The 26,877-nt window shown below is 39.7% G+C and overlaps 1 protein-coding gene across 1 annotated transcript in view; it reads right to left on the bottom strand.

Annotated features, from left to right (window-relative positions):
- The window catches only part of SUSD4 (sushi domain containing 4), a gene marked incomplete at both ends in the record, with an annotated part of 68,831 nt that overhangs the window by 6,538 nt on the left and 35,416 nt on the right, over positions 1–26,877 (bottom strand). Inside the window, 3 exons of the mRNA XM_079549965.1 lie at positions 11,379–11,567; positions 14,598–14,777; positions 22,457–22,669. Coding sequence (XP_079406091.1) covers positions 11,379–11,567; positions 14,598–14,777; positions 22,457–22,669 — 582 coding nt within the window. The remainder of the gene's footprint in view (positions 1–11,378; positions 11,568–14,597; positions 14,778–22,456; positions 22,670–26,877) is intronic.

Raw genomic sequence — 26,877 nt, 5'->3', positions numbered from 1 at the left:
TCATTGTGAGATGGAGTAAGGTTTTAAATGGTTGTACACCCCAACCGCTCTTGCGTTAAATTACAGCAGTGGTTGCAATGGAATGGGTTTCAAAATATCACAGAATAGAATCATCAAGGTTGGAAAGACCACTAAGATCACCTTGTCCAACCAATGAAGGAATTAGGCTCAACGGAAGCAAGACTTTGTTCTGACAGCTGGAATGTCAGAATCAGGGCTGTTCTGTCACTTCTCCCTCATCACCTCCTATGAACATTATGTTCATCAAGTTCAAGGAATCCTCCAACAGTTGTATGGGCAAAATGGCCCCCTCATGCATTTGTGAGGAGGGTGATTAATGATCATCAACACTCAGGTTCAGAGCCTCTTTCTCCAAATGAAATCAAACCAGATGAGTTATGTCACCAGCAACCAAAGATTAACTTATTTCCATCCCTGAGCAGTTAGTCATACATCTAGTTCCTTTCTCAACTTACTCCATTTTCATCATCATCTTGGCTCACGATCCTTTAGAGTCAATGGAAGTACACAGTGAAGTGGCCTTAGCTTTAATCATAGAAGACCAAGATTTTAGCCATTCTGGACAGCTGTTGAGCACTCTTGGCTCTCAGTAGACAGGCTTTTTGTGCAGAGCTAGTTCTCTTACAGGGCCAATTCCTCACTGTTGATATTTATATAGTATATACATAGTATATTACATAGTATCATGCTAGATATCAGTGCACGGCACCAATGACACAGACTAAAGCAGTGTGGCAGATCAGATGTGAACTAAAACTCAGGTGGCAGAACTTCAGCCCACTGAAGTTTTCTAGGAAAGTTAAAATTCTTGGCACCTCAATGATCATTCCTTGGCTTATTTGGTAATTACAGGCCATGGACTTCAGGCAGATGCACCAAATGCATCCTCTGGGCACTGGATCCAGGATTTCTGGATTAGTCTTTATAGAGCAGTTGGCCACAGGCCGTAAGGGGACTCACAGAGACTTTATAGCAGTATTTTCAGTCAAAACGTGAAATCATTAAATAAAAAGAACAAACGAACATGTTCATATCACAAATAAATCCCTTCTGGTAAGCTCAGGACTGCTGATGGTCAGGGAAGCTGTAGGGAAGGATTCCTGACTGGATCTGACAGCCAACCCCTCCTGCCCTGAAGATCAGTTGGAGCTCAGGGCCCTCCAGCTATGGCCTTTCTTCTCTGACCAGTTTCAGTCAAAGATTAGTACTCTGATGAAGAACTTAAAACCTGGGTTCCAAGCCTTACATTCCAAACGCAGTTACATACTGCCTTGGAGAAGAGGACCTCCTCCAGGCTTGTAGGAGATAGTTATTAACAGAAGACAAAAATACGTTCCAGTGCTGATGTTCTGGAAGCAGAAGAAATGTCTGTCCCTCTGCAAGGGACGCCAAGCACAAGGCAAGGGTGACTCTGCTCCCCACCCACTGCCAGTGGGCACTTGTACATCAGATCAGTGAATGCAGTTCTCCTCATTTTTTCTACCCATTACGGTCAAGGAGCTTTTTAAGCTCTGCTCAGAGGATGCTGCAGTTAATCTGCACTGCTGACACTAGGACTGTAGGAAGGAGAGAAAATGTTTGGCATTAGCACAGTCTCAATTAACACTGTTGGCACAGAATAAAGGTGTCACATCACTTTTTCAAAGCCACTGGTAGAGAAATGACAGTGAAGCTTCAGATACGTAAAGTGCTCAAAATCTATTTTTAGCCAATAGGTTCACTGGCATTCTGGTTAGTAGTTTAGTTTTTGCTCAGAGTAAGCTGAAAATTATTCAGGTTTTGCCTAGTTTTTGCACAGGAGCCAAAAAACAAATGCAACAATGTCTTGAAACACAGGCTGCTGAAGTGCTACGAAGAAGCCAGAAGCTTCTTCTCCAGCTTTGATTTTTTGTGTAGTAGGGATTTTTCTCCTCCAGCCTTTCATGTATCCTATTGGTTCCTATGTTAGCTAGATAACAGGAAAACCCAGTGTAAGGCCAGCTGTTTTCTGTGTCACACAGGGATGGACAGTGCTAGTGATATTTGCACCAAATAAAAAATAAATCTTCTTCCAACTTCACCATGAATCCCTTTTTATTATGCAAAAAGTGAGAAAAGATTAAGATGAAACTTCATGTCAAGGAAGACACTCAGAAGCCTTTGCTCATCACTCTCCTGCCTTACTATCTTCTGCTTTGTGTGCCTGGCTGCCTTGTACACAGCTGAGGTAGATGTATCCCACTGCAGTGCACAGGGCATCCTTAGCTCCTCACACGTGTTAAGCAAGAACAGAACACTCAGTAAAAGCTCTCTATTCTACCAGAACACAAATTCTTACTTCCCTGGAAAGCACAGAGTGACCTATATATGTATTTCTCCCAGGCTGTCTGCCTTCCAGCCCTCTCATCCCCCCACGCAGCAAAGGGGCCAGCTGACAATCCTATGCTTGGCCACCAGATGGGAGAATGTGAGAGTGCAGTTGGGAGATGCAATTGCTTTTCACTAAATTGCATTTTCATGTCAGAACTGCTAAAAATTCATAATTCAGTTCCAGCATATTGAATATGCATAATCAGTTCCATCCCAATCACTGTTTAAGGCAGGAGAATGCAGTAGTTCTGCTGCATCCCAGCAGACCCAGTTTCCCATCTAAGCCTAGTTAGGGCCTTTCTCCCTATAATATCTTTGAACAAGCACATCCTTATGTATGTCAATTTGAATTTTTATTTTTATTTTTACAGTAACCAGTAACACTGAAGATGAAACCTGTTTGTTTCATACCCAGCCAAGAAGCCTTTCTCATAACTCAACAATTGCTGTCCTGTGAAGGGAGTTAGTGCTCATTTTAGCTGTAATTGGAATAAGTGAGAACTTATGGCCACAAAATCACATTTTGAAAATAAAGGCATGCTTTGAGAAATTCTCCTGATTATTCCCACAGTAAAACAACAACAGAACCAGCAGGGCTACCAGAATAGAAATATCAGTGGAAAAAACAAAGCGACCACCAGTTTATAAAGTAACTCCTACTAAACCCAACAATAGACACAAAGAGAAGCAAAGATTCAAGATCATAGAACAGCCAGGGTTGAAAAGGACCACAATGATCACGTAGTTTCAACCCCCCTGCTATGCACAGGGTCGCCAACCAGCAGACCAGGCTGCCCAGAGCCACATCCAGCCTGGCTTTGAATGCCTCCAGGGATGGGGCATCCACAGCCTCCTTGGGCAACCTGTTCCAGTGCTGAAGTTGCCAGCAAATTTATTTATTTATTCTACAGCAAGGATTATTCAAAATACCTTGTTCTTATCCAATAATTTCCAAATTCTTCTCAGTCTCCAAGTACTTAACCTTCACAGTGCCATCCACATTATTTTCCACTGAAAAGACAGTTAAGCAACTCCTCCTTGATCATTCAGCCAGTCAATGGCAGCTGTACTGGATCTCATGACTCCAGGCTGCTTGCTCTCACCCCTAAACAACGACTTGGTAACTCACTAAAATGGCAAGGGAAACCTTTCAATGTGAGCACAGTGAGAAGCACTTTTCACCTTCCACAAAGCATGAAACAAATAATCAAGTTTTTAATGAAAACTTACTTCTCTGGTCTAGCTCTGACCAATACCATATTGCTGAAAATCACTATCACTGATACTAGCTGGTTGAGCCTAAGTGAGACATTATAAAACTGGTTTCAAGATAGTTTAATGGTAGTTTAACATTAACTGATTCCTAAAAGAAAACAGAAGGTGACTTACAACCACAAATAGGACACAGAACTTCCTTGCTCCTTGGAGTTACAGATCATGGAGCCCATTTTGCAGTTCCAGTCAGCTGAGCTCCTATGAGGAGTATCATAGAAGGGCCTGGGTTGAAAAGGACCACAATGATCATCTTGTTTCAACCTCCCTGCTACTTGCAGGGTTGCCAACCACCAGACCAGGCTGCCCAGAGCCACATCCAGCCTTGCCTAGAATGCCTCCGTATCAGACCAACTCCACAGTCATCCTCAACAATCCTTCCATCTACAGTACACAGCCAGTGAAACACTGATCTTACTGCCAAAGCCTTCGGTTTCAAATGCATTTCACAATATATATGAGCAAAAACACACTCTGACTGAGCTTTCACCTATAAATTATACATTCACAAGTGCAATTTTTGTTTAAACTACAAAAATTGATTATGAGTTTGCAGCAATGGAGAGCTTAGGATTCTTTTAGCAAGATGCCCACAATTATCTTCAAGGAAATATTTACACTAATTACTCACAGAGGAGTGTTTAAAGCATCACGGTTTCATTTACAGCAGATCAATTTTGCTTTCTTCATCACTCAGTTCTAATTTTCTTGCCGTTCTCAAGACTGGCTGACTTTATGATCACTAATGGTCTTTTTAGGACACTGAGAAGCAGAAACTGAATACTTGGCCTCATTTCTGGAAGTGGAGCCAACTGCTTGTGATAATTTTTCTATAGAATAGATGCCATTACAATTACTCAATTTGCAATTCAGTTTTCCTGCTTTTCATTTACTTGCCTGAGTTCCAGTTGCCATCAGGTATTGTGCTCCAGTGACCTACTGTTAACAGCTGCTCTCAAAAAGAAACAGAGATAAATACTGTAGCTGGATTCCTGTTAAAGAAATCATCAAGCAGAAAAACTTTTCTTGGGTAGAAAGTAGAAAGACCACTCCAGGAAGTCTTTTCTTCCCAGTTAAGTGACATTTGCTATGAGCAATGGATATAATAAACTACACCTGTTATTTATTGACTTGTGATTGGGATGCTTACTCCTCTTCGTTGGTAAGAAATAACCCCTTGAGCCTGCTTGGTGTTACCTACACCTGTCAGTAGGGCCTGATGGAGGAAAGGAATGCTAAATCCAGCTGCACCTGCTGGGATAAGAGAGCTCTACCCCAGGGCCTAGATGAAGGCTGAGAGAACAAAAATGTACCTTTTGGGAAAAGGAAAAACACAAAGACCCATCCCCCTGTGATATCAGGGAAAAAAAATTAGTGGTGGTAGGGGAAACAGTAGTTGATAATACCTCAAAACCTGCCTACAAAACTAGAAAGATGTGAAAGAGTACCAGTTTCTGTTATTTGTGTATAGTTACCAAGTGCATACCTATGCTATTTTGGTGAAATTATCTCTATTTAAATGTTGGTTCTTGTCTCTGAAAGTGAACAAACCTACACAGCAGGTAGACATTCTACTGTGTAGAATCTACATCTATACTTCTCATTGATTATGGAGAATGTCCTGTGATTGCACTGGGTAGCCAAATTTAATGAACCTGCCCATAAAGCACAGACAAATTTGATTCCAAGCTAGACAGTGTAGTGCTCTTTTCCTTTCTGAGGAGCCCTGCCAGATTTGAGTTAAAGATTAATACTATAAAACAGCCCTCAGGGAGAAATTTCATCTGCTTTCCCCCACCTAATCCTCAGCATATTTAAAGCACCGTGGATAAAATACTACATGCATCTGGCAGCTAACACAGAACTGCAGGGCAGAAATTATGGCTCTATAAAAGAGTTTGGATGTCTGGAAATGCTAAGGAGTTTCTGAAAGGTACACAGGTGACAGAGCAGGTGTAAAACAATGATTTACTTTGACAATCCCGTGCATCAGGCAGAAACAGAAGACATAAAAGAAGCAGATTACAAGTTGTTCTGTTTCTTTCTTGAAAAACTACGAACAGTGCAGAATATATCTACTTCAATCACAGCAAAGATCAAAGAAGATTTCTGCAATGCAAAAGAAGTGCAGTCACTTAGAAATATAATCACATTTATCATCTTCAAACAATGTATTCAACTAGGAGATAGTTCCCTAAACTCTCTGTCTCTTCATGCCACCCCCGATGAGAGCTGTAAAATGTCCACTTCTGTCTATCATCCTGTCCTGAGATGTGCTCTGGTCTTCTTTCTACTTTTCTTTAAAATACATCTGCTGCAATTGAGTGATCTGAGAATTATGAAGCAGTACATCTGCAGTACAATACCATTTATCTGCTGAGTATTTTGTGTCACTGTGCTCCCTCTGAATTCAATTCTTCTCCACACCTCTTCAACTGTGGATAAAGGTCTACAGATAAAAGGCAGAATCCTCTAAGAGCACAAAAATTCAGACATTCCAAGTCATCTCTGAGCAGCTCTGTAACATGTTCACATTCGTACAGAGTGGCCAGACACATGCACCATTTCTACAGCTTTGGGTGATGAACAGGTAACTACTACCTACAGTCCAGAAACCCTTATTATTACTAAAGTACTTTTTTTTTTTATTAAAGAAAACTTTCCTTATAGATTTATCACATCTGCTTTCTGTGACTCAAACATCCCAAGGGTGAAAGACTATCAGCCTATTCTGTCCTCTAGTTAGTGGTCTAAAGGAGTCACCAATGTAAAGGTGTCACCAAGTAAAGGAGCTTACAGACATTAGTTTTTGCTGCTACTTGAGCATTTGCTGTTGATTGTCAATTCTGAGAACTATTTCTCTAGGCACTGATTACATTCTGAAACTCCACTGCAGTCAGTGCAGTTAAAAACAAGGCTATTATTTATTTCTTAATACTGCAGAGTAAATAGAAAGAAGGCCATCCTCTACAGGCATTGAGGTTAGACAAGTCTGTAGCTGCTCAGGTCTTCTCTTGTGCCCATTCTGTAGATGGGTATAGCATTGGCTAGCTCCCAGTCAGCAGGAACCTCTCCAACCTCCCAGTTTGGTAGATAATTGAAAGTGGTCCAGCTACAGTGTCTGCTAATTCCTCCAGCACTCCAGGATGAATTCCATCAGACCACATGGACTTAGGAAAATTGAGCTGATACCACAGTATTTCACAGCTTGCTCGTTTTGCTGCTCTCTGCTCCCCCTACAAGATTTTTATTTGTTTGAGATCTGCCGCATCAACATTATGATCCCTGAGAACATGCATCAGTTTGTCATATTGGAATTTATCTAAAGCCTTCTCAAAGTCAACAAAGAAATGCAGAGATAAATCCTTTTTTGCTAATGTATAATATCTCAGGCTTAGGATTGCTTACTTTATTCTGACTCTTGAATGTAAACTGATTACAGACTGATTTTTCTCCTCTCCAGTGTATTGCTATATGTTCCATTGAGAATTGAAAACATTTTAAGGATAAAACTTACCAAATGTACAGCCCAGTCTCAACTATGGTATTTGGCATCAGTAATTGTTATGTAAGAATGAAGATTTTAAAGCTTTCTTTCAAAGTATCCTGTGTGTAATTGGTTAGAGAGTTTAAGCTACTGTTTTAAAGTACTAAGTGGCTATGGCATTTCACCTACATTAACACCTTCTTCCAGTACTCTCTTTTGCTTTTTTCTGCTTAGGTTCAATGTCACAACCATCAGATCCTCTCACTTAGGGTCTGTCTCACTGCATTATCTTCAGAATCTTCATGAGAAGTATCATTTAGAAACTCTATCCTTGCCCGTCTTTCCAAAACATTTATTATATATCTGTATCATGCTTCATCATTTATAATTCTCATATGACCGACTTTTGTTCTTCAGCAGTTTCCTGATGTTCTATGTAGATTGTTTGGTTTTTGGGTTTTTTTTGCTTCCCTTCTGACTTTGCTGGGCAGTTTTCTAAATTCCTTCCATCTCTAATCTCACTCAGTTTGTGTTCATTTCTGTAATCAGCAGTTGCACAGTGTTATGACTCTTCACCCCCACTCACAATGAACTGGTTTTATGTACCAGTTTCGAAATTCCTTCAGTTTTCCTCTCTTCTATTCATTTGATCCTTCCTTCAAAGCCTGTTACACAGGTTTGTTTCATTTTCAGTTGACCCTACCTACAAGAACATGTAATACTTTGTTTTACATACTCTCAAGTTTAATCTCAGCTCGAGAATCTGTTGGTTCTAGCATACAGAATTAGCTTCAGAACTGTTTTGATATCTCAGTGTATCTGATTTCCGGCTTTTGTGCTCAGTTGGGCTGATGCTGAAACCAGGCATTCCAGATGCTAGAATCACATCTGCTGTTTGCTATCTCAATTAACTTGTTTTCCCTCATACTCTTAAACATAAAGCCAGGATTACTCGATTACACTATGCATGCACTGCTTTATATTCCAGCATCAGAATTACAAGCAAATTCCCCCTGCTTTTCCTTTCCTTGCCTGATTCCCTCCTCATCCTTTGCAAGAGCTTTTCTTTACATCTTCTTGGAAGACTTCCAAAGGGAATAAGATTAAAATGGAGAGTCCAGATGGCAAGGTGTGTAATCATATGCAGATCATGTTCTCCCAGTATTAATGGCGAGACTTTTTTTTTTAATTTCTCCAAATCCTTTGTAATATCTTTATTACAAATATTTTATTTATTTATCACAAATATTTTATATTTCTATTTAGTAGTTGGCTGTCCATTTCTTTTCACAGTTTCCTTGCATTTTGAAGTATTTGCTCTCCTCCAACATTTTAGGAAACCATCTAATTTTACAGGAAATTTTTATACCACATATGGTAAAATCTTCAATTTATGTTTTCTTTTCCCCCATCTTTTGCATAACTGATTTTACAGAAGGCAATCACTAACTCACATTAATTTCCACAGATGGATAATTAACCCCAAACTAGTAATTTAAAAATCATATTAATAACTGAATTAACAATTTTCTTTAATTTTCATATTTCTTTAGTCTATGAAGTTTCAGTAAAAAAGGATGCTTAACAAACATCTGTATAGTTATGGAGTTTCACTACAAAAAAAAAAAAAGGTATAAAGAAAGTTAGAGATGTAAATCAAGGAATAGAAGAAGAAAATTCAGGGTTAAGATGCTTCAGCTTACCCTCTAGATGACTGTAACAATTTCCAACACTGCCAAAACAACACAATTTCCTCTAGCACCATTCTCTCATATAGCTGAACCATTTCAACTGAAGCTTCGCAAATGATTCAGCTCGAGGCAGACACTCGAAAAATCAATGTGAATGTTTTAAATTTGGCAAAGTTACAAGCATTTAAGAGGAGGATCTCATAACAGTAAATACTTGGCAATCTGTGCTAGCGGCGTCCTCATTTGCCTGAGCTACAACAATTTCCCTGATCAGAACTAGCAGCTGCTTCTGAGAAGCCGCTGCACACCACTGCAGTGCTGGCTGCACGTCAGTACCAGGTAACACAATCTTCATGCAGAAAATATCTTTTTTTTTCCTATCAGGACAATGTCCTGAACATAACAAAGCCTCTCACAGGAGCTTGTGAAGCTCTGCTCTTGCCATGCTGAGAACAAGACAGGGCTGAGCATTAGATAGAATGAGGTAGGGTGGAAGCAAGTGATGGATTACACAAGCTGATTGTTCCTTCCTACCTTCAGCTACTGTGATTCTACATCTGAAGTGCATAAATGCTATCAGCATACACCCAAAGCTCCAAACCTGCACGTACATCTTTAACTTCAGCTTTAGAGACAGCTACTCCACACAGTGCTGAAAGTGAGCCAAGTGATGCCTAGCAGAACCATGTAGTTAAATGGATCTGCAAACCCTTGACCAGAATCAATCCGGCCTAAAAGGGGGCAAAATTTCACAAGATTGACAGATATAGCATTTGTGAGAAAGGTTTCAAGAATATACTACAGAATGAGGAAGAAAAAAATTCTGCTTGCGGCACAATAAAAACTCCAAAATGTTGTACTACAGCTTCATTAAAATCATTTGCTTTTAATCATTGCCATATTGGATTACTGAGTGGAAAATATTATTGGGAGAAATTTGAAAATGGAATTAATTCGTTAGTTGCAGATTTCCTTTGTGCAAAATATTTCTTGGTGAGATTGTACATCACACATAAAAAGAATACCAAGGAATGAGCTTGACCTGGGTATGCAAGGTAAGGAATAAAAAATATGTGGGGAGGCAGTTCAGTTCACTAGAGAGGTAGACTGCAGCAAGATCTCAGGGGTATGGCACTCCTTGCATAAATCACTTAAACACTTCCCATTGAGAGCATCTAGCATTGATTTACTCTGTTCTGTTGGAGTTAATGTTGAAATTTGTGGCATACCAACTGATGTGTTCCTACAACACCTCTCCCAGGTGAAGCTGCCTGTGGTGGCCTTCGGTGACGGAAAGGACACTAGCACAGCTTCCTATGTTTCATACATTGGGATATCTATATATTAATGCTCCTATCTTCCTAACTGAAGAATTGTCATTATTATTAAAACACTTCACTTTCTTTGTTCAGGACTAACAAGGCCTTCTAATTTTTTTTGAGTTATTTATTTGCTGTGATGTAAAAAGGAACAAGAAGCAAACCTCCCAAAAGGTATTACGTAGATCTAGTACGCAATTAATTTTTCATGGTGAGCTAAATCAAAATAAAAACAAAACAAGCAAACAAACAAAAAACCAAAACCACACAACCCTACAAAAGACTCATGTCATCCCAAAACTGCAAAGGCGTTTTACATTTTGGAAAAGGATCATTTCATTGCTTTTGTGTATTATGCCACTTTGTTGATGCTGTTGGCAAATTTTTGCACTCCCAGAATGTTTAGTGTTTAACTCTCTGAAATAAGCATCACTCAGACGTTTCTACAACTGCTTTAAACTATTTTCTAAATATAGATATCTATCTTGAAAGAGCAAAAATGTAGTCCTTCTAGAGTATGTATTTCAATTCTGGTAACTTCCTGGGATGCTTTTTACTTAGGATGCAATATGAAGGTGACAGAAGGTGGTTCACAAGATTTTGATCGTGTATGGAGTATTCCATTCAATGTCTTTGCAGCGTCACTGCAGCTGCAGCCACAGACTATTCCTTTTGGATGGCTAATATCTATCACACTCTGACCACAATTTTGAAGTTCCTAATCAATAAAGTCATTCACTTTGGTTGCAGATCCTTCCTTAAAGATAACTACTATGAGAGACAATCAATTCTGAAGTGTGCAGCAGCAGCACGTGGCACTGAATAAAACTGCCCAACATAAGAGTCTGCATTGAGCATTTTTTGCTTAACATGGAAATGTGTCTGTATCTATAGAAACACTGACCATCTGTATGTGAATGTGAACTCCATAACTCCCTCCATATTTTCATCAGAAAAGCTGCAAAGATTTACATTTTCAAGGCAAAGCAATCATCCCTGTAAAGAACCTTCCCTCTTGCACTGAGGACAGCAGAGAGAAGCCACGAGCTGGAGAACCCTGGCAGCTGACTGCAGTGAACTGGAGCTCGTTGCATGCAACACAAACTGGGTGCGTTCTGCATGGCCTTCAGGAACATTATACATAGTAGAACTGCAGATATAGCCCTGGGTTAGAATCATATTGAGCATGCTGATTTTTGCAAAATTAAAAGCAAGATAAACGAACAATAAGACATTTACCTTCCACATCAAGGCACCTAGGTGGGCTATCTGACCAGATAAGGTTATACATGCACTCAAGGAACTCTGCCCCTTCTAGTTTATATCCAGGAAAGCATTGATAATACACCACTGTTCCTACTGAGAAGGAGGACTCGAACTCAGATATGTTAATGTAACTATGAGGAAGAACCAATGGCCTCAGGCAACCTGCAAATTAAGAAGAAGGAGGTATCTTTTATTACAAGGTGCTTATCTTATTCATTTTAACATACCCAGAAAAAAACTCCTAGATTGAAGAGTGCAATATTTTTCACCTTCTCTACCATGAATGGCATGACTGCATGCCCTCCCTCAGATACTTATGCCTCGTTATTCTTTTTGAAACTCTTTCTATCATTTAACCCACATGCTTTGTTAGTATGGGATTCAGTTTCAACAAATCCAAGGAAGGTTTACTGAAAATTACAGTATTTTGTTGCACAAACATTCACTGCTATAGCAGATGGCAATTCCTTTTTGAGGTAGAATCTAAAATAAATAAAGACTGTCATTTATATAAACCATGAATTTTATTTCTCCTCTTAAAACAGTCAGGTAGATCTTAAATATTCAAACTGCTCTTGTGATAAAGTGCACACAACTGCAAAAGATCTGCAGACAGAATTAATGATTTTGAAGTTCCAAACTGAGAAAGTCTAAAGGGATGCCATTTCCTGTGAGCAGTCACATGATAAACACTGAGCAAGGGTTCAGATCAGACCATCAAAGGTTTAAAATACCTGTTATCAACAGAAATGTTAAATGCAGTCAGCAGCTCCATTCTACCCCTAGAATTACTCTCGAGGAATTTGTGACATGGGTGGTACTCAGCTGTGACAGTTAAGTGGTCACCAGCTGTGTTTGGTACAGAAAAGAAGAGGAAACAGCAGTGAAATTAATAGATGGCATGACTTTCTGACAGGTTATTCACATATATTCAAGGCTTGCTTTGAGGTGGCATTTAGAGATGTACTAGAGAAAAAATAAAGGCCTCATGCCATCAGAAATGACCCACTGGATAATAATTGTGTTGATTTTAAATTTGCATGAACATCAGGGGAAGATGATTACTAATCAGGGAATGATAAATATTACAGGATTAGGAGACAAGCAGGAATTTCATTATGGCAACCCAGAAATGGGTCTCTTGCCACTACAAGAAATTTGTGAAGGATATCTACAAAGGCTCACATAATGTTAAGCCTGACAGAGAAACCAGAACCAGAGTGAGAGCATCTCTTGTAAGATAGTAGCACTGCTGTGGATGCCCAGCTATTGTCTATAAAGTACTTGAAGTGATTATTTCCTTCCAATGGCCACTTGAGGAAGAGGGATGAAAGCAAACGCAAATAGAATAAAGCTTTGAAAGCTTTTCCCAGCACACTTTACTAACAGAGCAATGACTGACAGCTGTTTTACTAGTGGGTTATCTCCTTGCACAAGTAAACCATAGGCATCCTATCTCCTACTTACTGCCTGTACCCCAGTCAGATACACCCCTCACATTAACTGCTCCTGCAAACCAGGCAGCCTGCAGAGCAGGATGACATGAGCAGCCTCCAATGGGACAGAAGGGAGGAGCGCTGCCTGCCCAAACTTGCATTATACTGGGGAAGGTTTTGCCTTTCTAATGCAGAACTTTAATGCCACCCAAGGTCTTTGCAGTGCAGGATCAAGATTTAGTGGAATTTGTAAAAATTCTAAGGATTTGTGAAAATCCCCAGTCTCCAAACACCTCCAGCTGCCTGGAAACTTCCTTTTGACATTTTTTTGCCAAGTAATTCACATCATTCCAGATCAGTAATTATCATGACTACTGCATGTCAAAAATAGACTGAGGCTTGATTTTTCTCTGTTCTACAATCCTTTCCCAATGTTCTGTCAGAAGAAAAAGACATCTCAGCATCACGTGACTCTTGCCTGTTATAATCAAAGGGCCATATAAATGTAATTGTCAGGCTTCCTACTGCAAGTATTTGAGAGCCTTGGACAGTATTAGTGCCTAACAAGGCAAAAAAAAAAAATATTTTGGAGTTAATTCTGTAACAGAATTATAGAAATTAGCAAAATACAGAAGATACTGGAATCTGCGTTATCTATTCTTTACCTATCTGGTAGTTACAGCACTTTGCTCTCATGCAATTGACTCCATAACTTTAACTAGCATGGCCTTTACTTTTAAAAGCAGTAAACATTGAGCACTGAGTAGCAGCAATTGATTGTTATTTATAGCATAAATACAGCAACTGAAGAAAGTAACAAACTAGGGGCTGTTTCTACTCTCCTATTTAATTCTGACTGTCACAAAATTTCTACCTGAATCTTTGGTAAATACAGTATCTACAAATCCACCTTGTTTGAGTTCACCTCACCTATCTGCACACCCTAACATCCTGTTTTTTGATCTCTCTCTTTGGGATGGGGAGTTGGAATTGCTTAAGCCACTCTTCTCCTTTGCATAGACAGATAAAATCTTTTGATGCTCTTGAGCTGGCCATGCTTGAATCGGTTAAAAGGCAGTGGTACCAAGACATGCATGTCAGAAAGGTGAAATTAGAGCAGACTGGGAGTTAACTCTCATTAAATAAAGCTGGCTCACCCCCAGCCACTTCTTGCAGTTGAAGCAAAGCTGAATTCTCAAACTACTAATTCTACAAGTTCTATGACCAATAGTTTTTCTGGACAAAATCCAATCCTGAGTTTTCAGTCAATACCAATCAGTTTAATGGACTGTGAACCCAACTATCAATTCTGCTGAAAATTCAGAGAGATGAACAGGTTCCAGGATATTCTCTCCTTTAGCTATGCCCACTGTACATGGCAAACAAAGGTAAATTGCAGCAAGAAGCTTAAACCTCTCCATAAATTGGCACAAAAACATCATCTGCCCATCAAATCATTTGCTGATATTCTGATTTAACCTTGACTTCTTTTAAAAATGCTTCTCTGTAAGATTATAAACTATCAGATAAAACAATTCGTAATTCATAAAGCATGGATATGTTCAGAAACCAGTATCTTCTTTTCTGCAGCAAGCAGTGGGGTGGAGAAACCAAAGTATCTTAGAAGAATCGCTATTCAAATACTCTACAGTGGGACTGAAGAGACCACTGTCATCCTTAAAACTGCAGGAAGAAATATTGGCAGGCTATCACAAGGTGCATGAGCTATAAAACAGGATGTTCTGGTGTACTAAACCTTGACAAATGGGCAGATTATCCCAAGTTCCATCGTCTTGACAAATTGAAACCATGTTGTCTAAGTCAGGGTAACGGATCTGGAATCCTTCATGACAGCTGATTATTAACTTATCTCCAGTCCTGTAAGTCTTGTTATGAATCTTTGCATCTTCAACATGTGGAACAAGGCAATCTGTGACTTCATAAAGAAAAAAATTGACTTAATTAAAAATAGCACAGCTAGCTATTCAGTAATCAAGCTCTTAAGCAAAAATTATCAGTTAATATAAGTGCTCTGCTTAAACCATTTGGACAAAATGCATTTCAGCAAATATATACTTTCCCTAGTTAACCACCAGTTACAAAGTCTATAGTGTGGTACAAGAATGTGATGTGTTACACTAATGGTTCATTCCCCAAGACATTTTTAAACAAACACAATTAAGATAGTTTAGGAAGACTCCTTTTAATTTTCTCCTTCCATTCATCAAGTGCAAATTACACCGCACACTGGGACTACACGACGGTCCATGCGACGGTAGACTCTTTGACAGCACCAAGGACAAGATGAAAGAGGAGATAAAATACAGATATGAACAAGGAACAAAGGGAAACTGCAGTGTTAGCAGAGAGACAGAATGAAAACCAGGTACAGCTACAAGGGCTTATCCAACTCCATTTCACAGAGTTCATTTTGAGAACGTATTCATGTTAATCTCATTGATTCTGTTTTAAATCAGGCCATTTTATGTGCCTGAATTCATTTGCCTTTAGAGGGTGTGAGATTTTAAGCAACTAAGCGCCATCTCAAGTGTTTGTAAAGACTCTCAAAAAGTGGAATAGCTACAAACCTCCAGTGATATACAGTCATGGGCTCTCTTACCTGTCTGAGATACATTTATCAAGCACTATAATCAATTCAAGGTATACTCTGGTGCCAAAATCTCCAAAATATAAAATAAAACCCACATGACTAAAAAAATGAAAGATATCATGAACAGTGGAAGGAAAGGGTGAGGCACAGTTAAAAACATTCTGCTAATACTGAATAATTAAGAGAGATGCCAAGAGGATATGAAGGAATAGTCCAGGTTACTGAAAGTTCATCCTCCACATGAATGCAAAGTGAGACTAAACAGAAGAGAGGAAAATATCACATACTGGGAAAATATAATCAAAATTATCTGGTTTTCTGCCAGCAGTCAATCCATGACACAGATGGGGATAAAAATTTCCAGGCAACAAAACCCGCAGAGTGGTTCAAATAACAGCAAGCAAATAAGAACAGCAAGCCTGTTCTATGCTATTTTTTTCAAATATTTCTACCACAAGGAGTAATCACCTTCATTTAGGAATGTGGTATTTACTAAAAAGAAGTTTCAGCAGTCCTTTGAGACTTGCATAAAAGTGAAAGTTTCTGCCATTTTCAGCAGTAATTCTTGCTGAAGAGGTAGAGGGAAATCCAAGTTTGGTCTTAGCAGGTTACAGCGAGCGTGCACAAAGTAAAGCAACAACAACTTTGTTTAGAAACACAACTTTAAGCAAGGTAAACTGCAGTTTAGCATAGTACATGCAAACTACTAAGAGCAAACATATTTCATGATGTCTTCATTGAATCACTACTGTTGGGAAGGCCACCTAGTCCAACCACCAGCCCATCCCCACCATGCCCACTAACTGCGTCCCTCACTGCCACATCTCCACATTTCATAAATACCTCCAGGGAAAACTTCATTTATTTAGGCAAAGTAGGTCATTATTACTCTGAGATTCAACCATTAAATTTTACTAATATGAAGTGAAAAGGTGTTGCTTCCCCATTTAAAATATATTATCCAGTGTACCTTTATGTTATAAAGATGGTTTCTAAAATACACTGTACATGCCTAAACTTCAGTATTGGGCTCAGATACATTATTAGTTCAGAATTTCCCCATTTCTCTTGTTGCTTTATAGGTATTCATTTATAGATGTCCAAGTCTGGGATGATGTGTTCCTTGCCCGGAACCTACAAAATGCACTAGGCTAAGAATGTAGGCATCCCCCTTCCAAACTGAGCATTTTTCACTCTTGCTGGCAAGTTAATCAGTGAAGCAGACAGACAGCAGAGGTTGCACCATAAGAAATGCCTGATGCAAACCTCGTCTACTGTCTGTTATGCAGAGGCTGCCCCGGGCACTTCCACGGCTGGGATAAGACGGATGAGGGTCCTGCTCTGCAGCCCTGCAGGAGGAGGGCTGAGATGGATAACAGAAGATAATATCAATGAGCAGCTCACACTTTGGGCACAACAGCTTTCTGTTGCTGCACAAATAAAAAAGACGTATATATACACTGCAGTAACATATGAGATTTCACTTCCAAAGTGGGGGAAATTGATTCTGTAACAATGATCTATAACGGTGACTTCATTCTCATTATTCCAAATAACAGCTATAGATTGAATCACTTGATCGGATAGATGATGGTGGAGGACAGTGCAAAGTTGCTCACTGTACATTATATCCTCACTAGATCCTGGCTGGCTTTGATAATGGCCCTATTACAAGCCCCAGCTAAGTATGGGACTTTCATATGACAATATTACAGCGCTTTTTCCTGATGCCTCGTGAGGAAATGGTTTCCCACTGGCTGAGTTTCTATTGTTTAGCACTTAGCCAGGAATAAATTGCAGATGCCCTCTCTCTGCAAACAACTGGATTAGCTGGCACAAAATCTGTTTGGAAAAGCTGAGAAGTGACCGAATTTTAAAATGTCCTGTCCTAGAAAATAAAACTGCTTTATTCCAAGCACTTTTCTGCAAACTCATGGAAGTCACTAAACCATTTAACAGTGTCTTTAACCAGCATCAAACAGTAATGGCTATGACTTACATTCTTTTCTGCCACTTCTACATGATCTGCTTATACTGAATGCATGAATATTAAAATGGGTCAGCCAAGAGCATGCCCTAGTTAGGAACACGTTCCTTTTCTTCCAGAGGTACAAAGGCAGTGAAGGCAGTGGTCTTTATGCAGGTGGGGGCAGCTGGCAGGCCTGGCACTGGTGTCATCCTGGCTTACTCTTGATGAAGATGTACATTAGGAGTCCTTGGCTTCAGCAAACCATGCTCTCATGTGTCAAAGGAGGATATTTTTTAGCAGGCAAGATTTGTTAAACTCAATAGTCCAAGTGCTTAAATTTGTATGCAAACAATACAGTGGAACATTGAATCACAGAATGATAGAATGGTTTGGGCTGGAAGGGACCTTAAAGCCCATCCAGTTCCAATCTCCTGCCATGGGCAGGACTGCCACCCACCAGCTCAGGCAGCCCAGGGCTCCATTCAGCCTGGCCTCAGGCATCACTCAGAGATGTTACTTCCAGGCCACAGGGAAGGAGGGCCACCCTCCTCTCTCCTTACAGCAGCATCTAAAGAGTTAAGGCATCTCAGCAGGAGGGCTATGGAGATAGTCACAAAAAATGTGCTGTATGCAGGAACAACTCCTCTGCACACTATCCTCTAAACCAAAAAAAAACAACTAAGATCCAAATTCTCTCTTTCAGTAGTACTGAATCTGTACTACTGTGCTAGTGGAATCATTCTGAAGATGGAAAACATGAGATTTCAGTGCATATTAAATGCCTTCCTGCTGCCTTTGCTTGTATTCCAACAGCGCACAATGGCTTTTCCCAATACTAGTGGCCATCACACCAAGCACAGGTTACATGCGTCATGAAGGGGTGCGTGACCAGGCTTAAGAATTAAACACTGGGCAAGAGCATTAAAAGATGGAGATAAAAAAAAAAGTCTTCGATCATCTCACAGATCCAGGGACAAAGGCTAAGAGAAATGAGTGCTAAATGTCATGCGAGGAAATTGTGCCCAAACTGTGCTCTAGCCTGTTACTTTTACTGCCAGTTTATCATCCCTGCCACTGGGAGAACGAGGCACTGAACACATCTCAAAGGCATCTGCCTGCAGGAGCACTGAGAGAGCAGGGCACAGTTCTTAGCTTCGTTGCTATCCCTACACTGACTGTAAATTTAGATTCAATCTCAGAGGAAAGAGGCAGCATTTGTTACAAGTAGGGCAACAGTCTCGGCAGCCACATTATCACAGTGGGAGAAGATTAGATTAAAGTGTGAACAACATGACATATTGCTCTTAAACAGTAAATACAAAATTCCTACCTTAGAGCTTTGGCATTTATGTGCATAACTGCATTAGAATTGATGGAAGTTACACTCACAACAGGCCATAGATCAACACGAGAGCATAACTCTAAGCAAGCCAATTCGTGACAGGGCACTCACTGGCACCTAGTCATGCAACTTCATTCTTGCACTGATACTTAAAGTCTCCTGCCACTTCACAAAAAATGACAGTTTTAAATCCAATTAACAGAATTAAGAGCAGTTTTAAGATTGATTATATTCTTAAACAAGTTCCTTTTCTTCCTTTTGTAAATACCACTAACTTGTGATTAGAAATTATTATAGCAAACATAAAAACAATCATACTTCATAGCATACAGGTATAAAATCATACATAACTACCCTTAGCTGAACCCAAACTCCTGAAATTAACTTAAAATCAACTGCAAAGTACTGAACATTTTTACTGTTCGGGCTCAGATGGAAGCGTTTGACCTTTACATGTACCATATGGCACCAGAAGCATGGAGTTTATACTCCAGTAGCTATGGCAATCAGCCTCTGCCTTAACTGGGTGAATGTCATATAATGCTTGTTTCACCCTGCGACAGGTCAGTGACAAACGTTAAAACATTAACTTCCTACCTCAGCAGCAGCTGTTACAAATTTCTAAATTCTTTTCACATTTCATTATAGAATTTCTGCAATGAAGACTTCTATCTACATCATAGATAAAACATAGGGTAAATTACAGAACAGCTTAAGTTGGAGAGGACCCTAAAACCCCCGGAGCCCCATCTGCAGCCATGGCCAGGGCTGCCACCTCAGCTCAGTCTGCCCAGGGCCCCATCCAACTTGGCCTGGAGCACCTCCAGGGACGGGGCATCACAGCTTCTCTGGGCAGCCTGTTCCCACAAACACTGTTCTAACTGCTCCTTGACTGCTCTGCTCCTGTGCCACGCTCCTGTGCTCCCTACCTCCCCGTCATGCTCCTTCCTCATGATTCTGGTCCTGGTAAACACAAGAACCACACTGAAAAGTACTTCAATAAATGGGCAGGTCCTATGAATTGCCACAGAACCTTTGCTTAGTATTTCTTCTGAATCACTGGTTATATTATGCATTGGAAAGAAGAATTATTTTTTTTTTCCCTAGCTAAATTCTAAGATTGTTCTAACAATACCTGAGGGAAGCACCATTAATCAGGAAAGCACTTAGGCACTTGCCTCACTAAATCCCATATCAGGGTCCTACTCTTCAGTCTAAATAATAAAAAGTATTTTTCTGTATGCTTAATTTTGGAAATAGAACTTTAAGAGGACTAATCACATAATTACAGCTATGCTCAAGTTTAAGTGCTTTGCTTGATCAGAGCACTGGCTTGCAATCGTTTTTAAGTGTTCTGTACTGAAAAGTAATGATTATCTCCTAAGCACCTGTTGTCACATCATCCATCACGTTCTTCCAGTTTCTTTCTTTTTTAAAAACAGTTGGAGGAAATTTTGATCACAGTGATATTAGTGTCAGCTCTGCTGTTGAAGGCATTGTGATCTGAAACTTCTTTCACAGATTTCCATAGATTTGGACTGTTGGGGCTGGAAGAGGTCTCAGTATTCAGTAAAGCACTTAATATTCAATAAAATAGGTCAATGCTTCTTTAAATAATGTGGATGGTACAGGTGCTATTTCAAAATTACTATTATGGTAACTCCATTACTATTTTTTTTGTGGTCTGTAAAAAGATCATACCATGTGACACAGTGTTGAACACCAATATCTAAACACATCAGTGCCTTGATACTCTTTCCCTTCTTCCAATAGCTTAATTGTATCTGTGGCTACATGGCTTGAGGACATTATTTTCAACAGGAACGTGTATTATTAGCGAGGCTAATAACTTGTGCATGTTTTGGTTGCGTGCTGCACTAGTTTTGACATTAAACACAGCTCCAAATGATTCCGTGACTTGTGCCAGGGTTTCATCCTATCTACATATGTACTTGAGGCCTAGATATCAAAGTTTCTCAGCCAGCACCACCTGATAAAATGACCACCACTCCCTTTCTTCTTATGAAGTTAATTTCTATCAGCTATGACCTATGAATTTCTTCAAACTTGCATATAATTTCAACATTGAAAATCAGGTAAAATCTGAGTGCTGTGGGTAGAGTGATTTAACACAGAATATTGTTTGCACTGCACAGCCAGCTCCCTCTTGATATCAACAGTCATAGTTGTCATTTGGACTTGCTCCCATAATTTAACCCTAAACTCAAGGGGTATAGAGTCTATACTCCAATCTGCTTGCCTGTATGTTAAATCTCATTTGAAAGTAGATCCAAGTCTTTACGTGGTGTCACAATCACCACACTGATAATCTATCCTAAAAGAGTTTGCATGGGCCATAATTCTGTTAAATGTTTCAGAAGTTCTCAGTATCATTCCTGCTAAGACCACTGCATTGTAGCTCCACAAAGCCACTGAAGAGCCGTTCTGTCTGGAAGACAAGCTGACCCGTGTGTCCCATTTCCGGTTCCATCTGTGGCCGCTCCACCAGTTAGGATCTGTGCTGTTCAGTCACTCTTAGGTTCATTTTCCTTTGATCACCCTCAAAACAGACAGCACATTATCATACAATTTATGAGCTGGTGCTACTAGCCTGACTGCCTTTACGTTCTACATACTAATTGTAATCTCAGTGCATATCAAAAGAGAGCTCAAGACTGCATCCCTCATGACTGTTGCCTATGGCATATTTTACCAAGACCTCTACTTGGCCAACTGGACAGCTACCTGAGAAACCATGGACTACTCGCCAATTATTTCTGGCTGCTCTCCCCAGTACTTACTGCATCACATTGACAGGACCGTCCACCTTGAAATCAGTGAAGCAATTGCTGATGTCTTCAATGGAAAGACAACAGTAAAATGTGCACACTTGATTTAACTAACACTTTTCATGTCTGTTGATTTTAATAGCTCTGTTGATCAAAATAATTCAACATAAAGAACAAGTTATAGCTTTAATATACTTAGTGGAATAAATATGCTGCTTGGGGGGTATTTTTGGCCAAAATTTATATTTATGATATTCATATTAATCCCGCTTCTAAAAATTCCTGGAAGAAGAGAGTAATTTAATGCCCTAATTAGTTAAAACCAAATACAAATTCAAAAATGCACTGCAATAAAAATAAGTCGTTTTATGCATAATAGTCTGATTTATCTCAAAGTAAACTTCTACAGTGACTTTAAATTTTTGCATTTCATGCATATTTGATTTTCTTACTTGAATCGTGCACACGCCATAAAACACAATTGTTTAAAACTCCTGATTAGCAGGAACAGTGGCAATGGAAGTTAATTTTATTTTCCTAGTAAGATATTACAGAAAGAAGTATTAAGTAGGCAGTTTTAACAAATAGCTATAAACACTTTACTGATAAGAGATTGTTTTCTTATTTCTCTCTGCATTGGTCTGTAACTGGGTAGAAGGATTACTTTTTTTCCTTGAGATTCCTTTATGTCCCTTTCAACACATAGGCACGCACACAGAACCTCTCACAGTACAAACTTAACAGAGGAATGGTGATTACGGATGACAAACTCCAGTATGTATCAAATAAGATCCAATAAAATGGACTCCAGCCTGTTGTGGTTTGTGCTGAGACACAAGGACAAGGTACACATACAAATGAGAAGCACTGACACTGGTGAATTGCTTTAAGAAAACTGACTTACCTTCTTGTAGGCACACAGGTTTATCACTTGGTTTCCAGCTCAGGGAGCCATTAAAGTGTCTCACACAAAGTTTTTTTGAAGTACCGTTAAGCCTGTATCCTTCTTGGCAATGAAACCGGACTACCACGCTTTCAAAGAAAACACCTGCACTGGGAGTCTTGTATCCGTGTTCAGGAGCTCCAGGATCCGCACAAGCTTGTAGGTCATCAAACCCTAAGTCAGACAAAGATACAATCAAACTGTGTTCATGCAGCCATAATCACACCTTGTCTAGGTTTCCCCATTAGTTAATCTCCCCACTAATGTTCATTATCAACCATATATGGGTACTGGGTGCTCCAGACTCGGGAGAGGACCAGCCTCCAGCCACAGGACAAATACACGAGGGACAGAAATATTTCTGTCCTGCCAGGTAACTATGGAGAAATCAAGAGCAAGCACATTCCTCAACAGCTGACCTATACAGAAATTAAGCACTGACTCAATCTACCTGTGGGGACAGCACACTAATGTATCTGTAATTATTCCTGGGGTCTATTGGGTTCTAGAGGCCTTGTACTATTATTGGAAAGAATAATAATGTGCCAGAAGCAGAGTGGAAGAGGAAATAAAGAAAAGGGTATGAAGCCTAACTGCATCATGCATTTAAACAGAATTTAAGCTGCTAGGTACAGGGAGATTTTTAGGTGTACAGGACATCCACCAAAGGGATAAAAGACACTCTAATGCTAGAGATATGCGTTTTCCCTATGAATCTGCCCTGTTGGCCCTACTAAACTCTTAAAACACTTTTATGAGAGTGCTATATTACAGCATTCATGCCAGAAGGGATTTTGTAAAGCCATTTATATCCATAAAACTAACTGTAAAATAACAAACAAAAAGCCAACAGTTGCAATCATTAAATGTGACTGTTTATCACTTAATCAAACCTATTTCAACATCATTTGCATAAAGTGAGGCTTTTTTTTTTTTAACTGCAAAATAGCCATGGTTTATCACAGTACTGAACAAGTACTGCATACTGAAAGAGCAAAAGAGTTTTGCAGCAGAAACAGCAAGGGGGCAATTAATGCTGATGGGAGAGGTGCTTGAAAAACTCATAAATCATCACATTTTGTCTTTAATGTTTTAGCACTGGAAAGCCTCAGCTACTTCCTGTGTGATAAGCACAAAGTGCCTCTGTCATACAGTCAGGGACAATTAAAGTATTACAATAGAAGACTTTTCAAAACAAATCTGTTTCCCAAACCACTGAAAGGCTCAGAAGAGCCACAAGAAGGCCTGGCATTTTCCTGATTACATCCCATGGGTCAAGGTCCCTGTATTGAACTCTCCCAGCAGGCTCCCTTTTCCAAAAAGCAATTTGAGAGCAGGATGGCCAGAGCCCAGCACGAATTCCAACATCCATGCAGCCATCGCTGACCTCCAGCCTCAGCAGTGCTCACATATCAGTGGCACTTCAAAAAAGGAGATGCCACTGGCATTCTCTCTCTTTGTACTGCTGAGCCAACACAAAAGGACCAGAGAATCTTGCAATAGCTTGGGCTGAAGAGGATCCTAGAGCCCACCCAGCCCTAACACCCAGGTGCAGGCAGGGTTGCCACCCCCCAACTCAGCTGCCCAGGGCCCCATCCAACTTGCCCTGGAGCACCTCCAGGGATAGGGCATCACAGCTCTCTGGGCAGCTGTGCCAGGGCCTCATCACCCTCTGAGTAAAGAATTTCTTGAGCATCTGCTCTTAGCCAGTTTTACTCTTCCATGCAGTGAAGTTTATCACAAGGAGAAATTGGTTAGTGCAATAGCCAAGTGGAAAAGATTTCTGAAGTTCAAGTCTATTCATCTGCCACATGGCTCAAAATTTCCAGTGCAAATCATCTAAGACTCTATAGTTTGCTAACATGACAAGCAAGGAGAAATACAGTCATGAGATTACATACTGTAGACAATACCTAATAATAGAGGAGGGCTGTCCATTCTTACTGGAGATTAAAAAGAAGACTCTTATTTTTCAAGCACCAAACTTACATCATTCAATAAAGTCAGCAACGATCTTGATTAATTTTCCATTAAGCAAAAGAATAATATGACCTTGTTACAGTTAGAAAGATTAGTACAGTGGAAAGGCAGAAGGACGAACAGGAAAGGAATGTTCGCTCGTCTCCAAAGATCTAGGCTCACGGGGAAAAACTACACAAGAAAGAGATCTCCAACCAGAGATCCTTCCCCAGTGGGGAGTCAGCCCTTAAATTAATTCTCAGAGGTGCAGCCAGGCTCCACCCTTCCAGTCACCCAGCCAAATAGCCTTCACCTGTGCTCCAAGGTCTGACCTGATCCTTTCCCAGGTGCTCAATCAGTGGTTCAGGCTGAGACTCAACAGTTCCCATACAGATATGTAGTTTAATTTTGTTACTTTGGACACCTCCGAGATTGTAGTCAGGTAAAGAATATTATAGCCTGCCTTGAAATACACACATTTTCTTATTAACTGCATCAAAGTTCATAAATTGCTAACTGTTAAGCCTCAGAAAAAAAGGGGAGAGGAGAGGAGTGAGAATAATGCTGGGGTCACTTACAGTCTGCAGGATATAAAAATTAGTCAAGCTTATTCCTTAGTTTTCACTAAGTCAAATATGCAAAGTTAGAGACAGTGGGATTGTCAGCACAAAACTCAACACAGAAAGAAAGAACATTCTTCTCCCCCATGCAGCTCAATTCAGTGACCCTGCTGTCATTTCTCTGGTGACCTTTAACAAGCAAAGATTTTCATTCATTTTGCAAGTAAGTTGAATTGAGCAGTCTGGGAGCAGAAAATGCAATGCCCAGAGGGCACTCCTGGGAAGGAACTGGAATATGGAAAGAAAAATTAATTTCTGTATCCCTAGTTTATACAAACCCAGCAGTGAGCTTATTCAGCCACTGAATGAGATATGACACACGGAAGCAGCACAGGATCACTGCTTCCATGCAGTATTTCCATTGCTTGTTCCTGAAGAGAGGAAGAAGTTTCAAGAAATAGCCACATAGGCTGACTGTACAAGCAATACAGCATGCTAAGTAGTTCAACAGCTTATTTATCTGAGAGTTAAGTCTCAGTGTTTTCTACTTTAGGTCTGAATCTTGTGGTACAATATTCAAGAACAGCAATGCTAAAACACTCCTGAGAACTGCAGTCTTCCAGTTGACCTCAATGAATCAGAGCTGGACTCTTTCCATGACAATAATTTCTATATAATATAACCTTATTTTGCTAAAATCAATCTTATGCTGTCAAAAATGAGTGAACACAGAATGAATGGTACAGTAAGTATTCTCGTCTTGTCATCTTCGATTTCTTTCCCTTATCAAAGCTATGTTTCTAGGAGCAGCTACTCAAAATTGAGATACAGTATTTTATTCAATGAAAGGAGCAGTATCATGTCACAGACTGGACATCTGTTGCTTTGGTCATTTTAGAACCTGAATAAATCAGACAAAAAGTGTTTTCAGCCAGAGCTGTAAGATAAATCTTGGGAAAGAACCATAAAAATCTCATAAATGGGAAAGCTACAGTTATAGCAGGAAGGTGTTATCTAGCAGGAAAGAGTATATCAAATAAGTTTTAAAATAAGTTAGAATGACAATGAATTCTATTTCTTTACAAACCCTTCAATGAGTCACTGGGGATGAAAAGAATAAATTTTACTTTGTCTCCTGTACTGTTTTCATGGTTAGAAAAAGGGAAAAAGGGATTATCAGCGTCTGCTAGTAAAAAATAGACAGAACACCTATCAATTAAAGCAGTCAATTTCCATAGTATCTACAACAGCAAAATATATTTAAACTTCAGCAGCTATCTTCAAAATCAACATTGCGTCACCAGCACCAATTTTATGGGATGCTATTGCATGGCATTAAATCCCTTAGTTAGATTAATCTAACTAGAAGACTTTCTGTATCATGGCACCCTTAAGGAATACTGCTTAAAATACAACAAGCAATAACACTTTCTGATGAGGCTCAGGACTATGCAAATTCATCATTACCAGCACAGCATGTAGTTGGTACAGAATGTACTTTGGTTGTGGTATTTATTGTATTTGTACTGCTGGACCATCACAAAGCTTTTAACCTGGATAGAGTGGAGGTATTTTATATGGGTTTTTGTTTTACCTTACATACTTGCTGTTGTTTCCCAGACAAAAATTATGACAAATGAATCAGAAGACCAAAAAAAAAGCAGTGCTTTCCTTGGGGTGTAAAACAGTTACAGTCCATCTGAATGATGTGTATTGCTGGAATCCTGCACTGTATGTTCTCTCACATACAATGGTTCATCTTGTCTCTGGATGAAAAGCCTGCAATATCAGAAGGCAGTTATCTGAAAAATACCAGAAGTTCCCAAATCCTGTTCAGTTCTGAATTAAAGTAACAGCTCCTCA

Source organism: Tetrao urogallus (genome assembly GCF_951394365.1).
Source record: "Tetrao urogallus genome assembly, chromosome: 2".
NCBI lineage: Eukaryota > Metazoa > Chordata > Aves > Galliformes > Phasianidae > Tetrao > Tetrao urogallus.
This window is presented reverse-complemented; position numbering and strand designations above follow the sequence as displayed.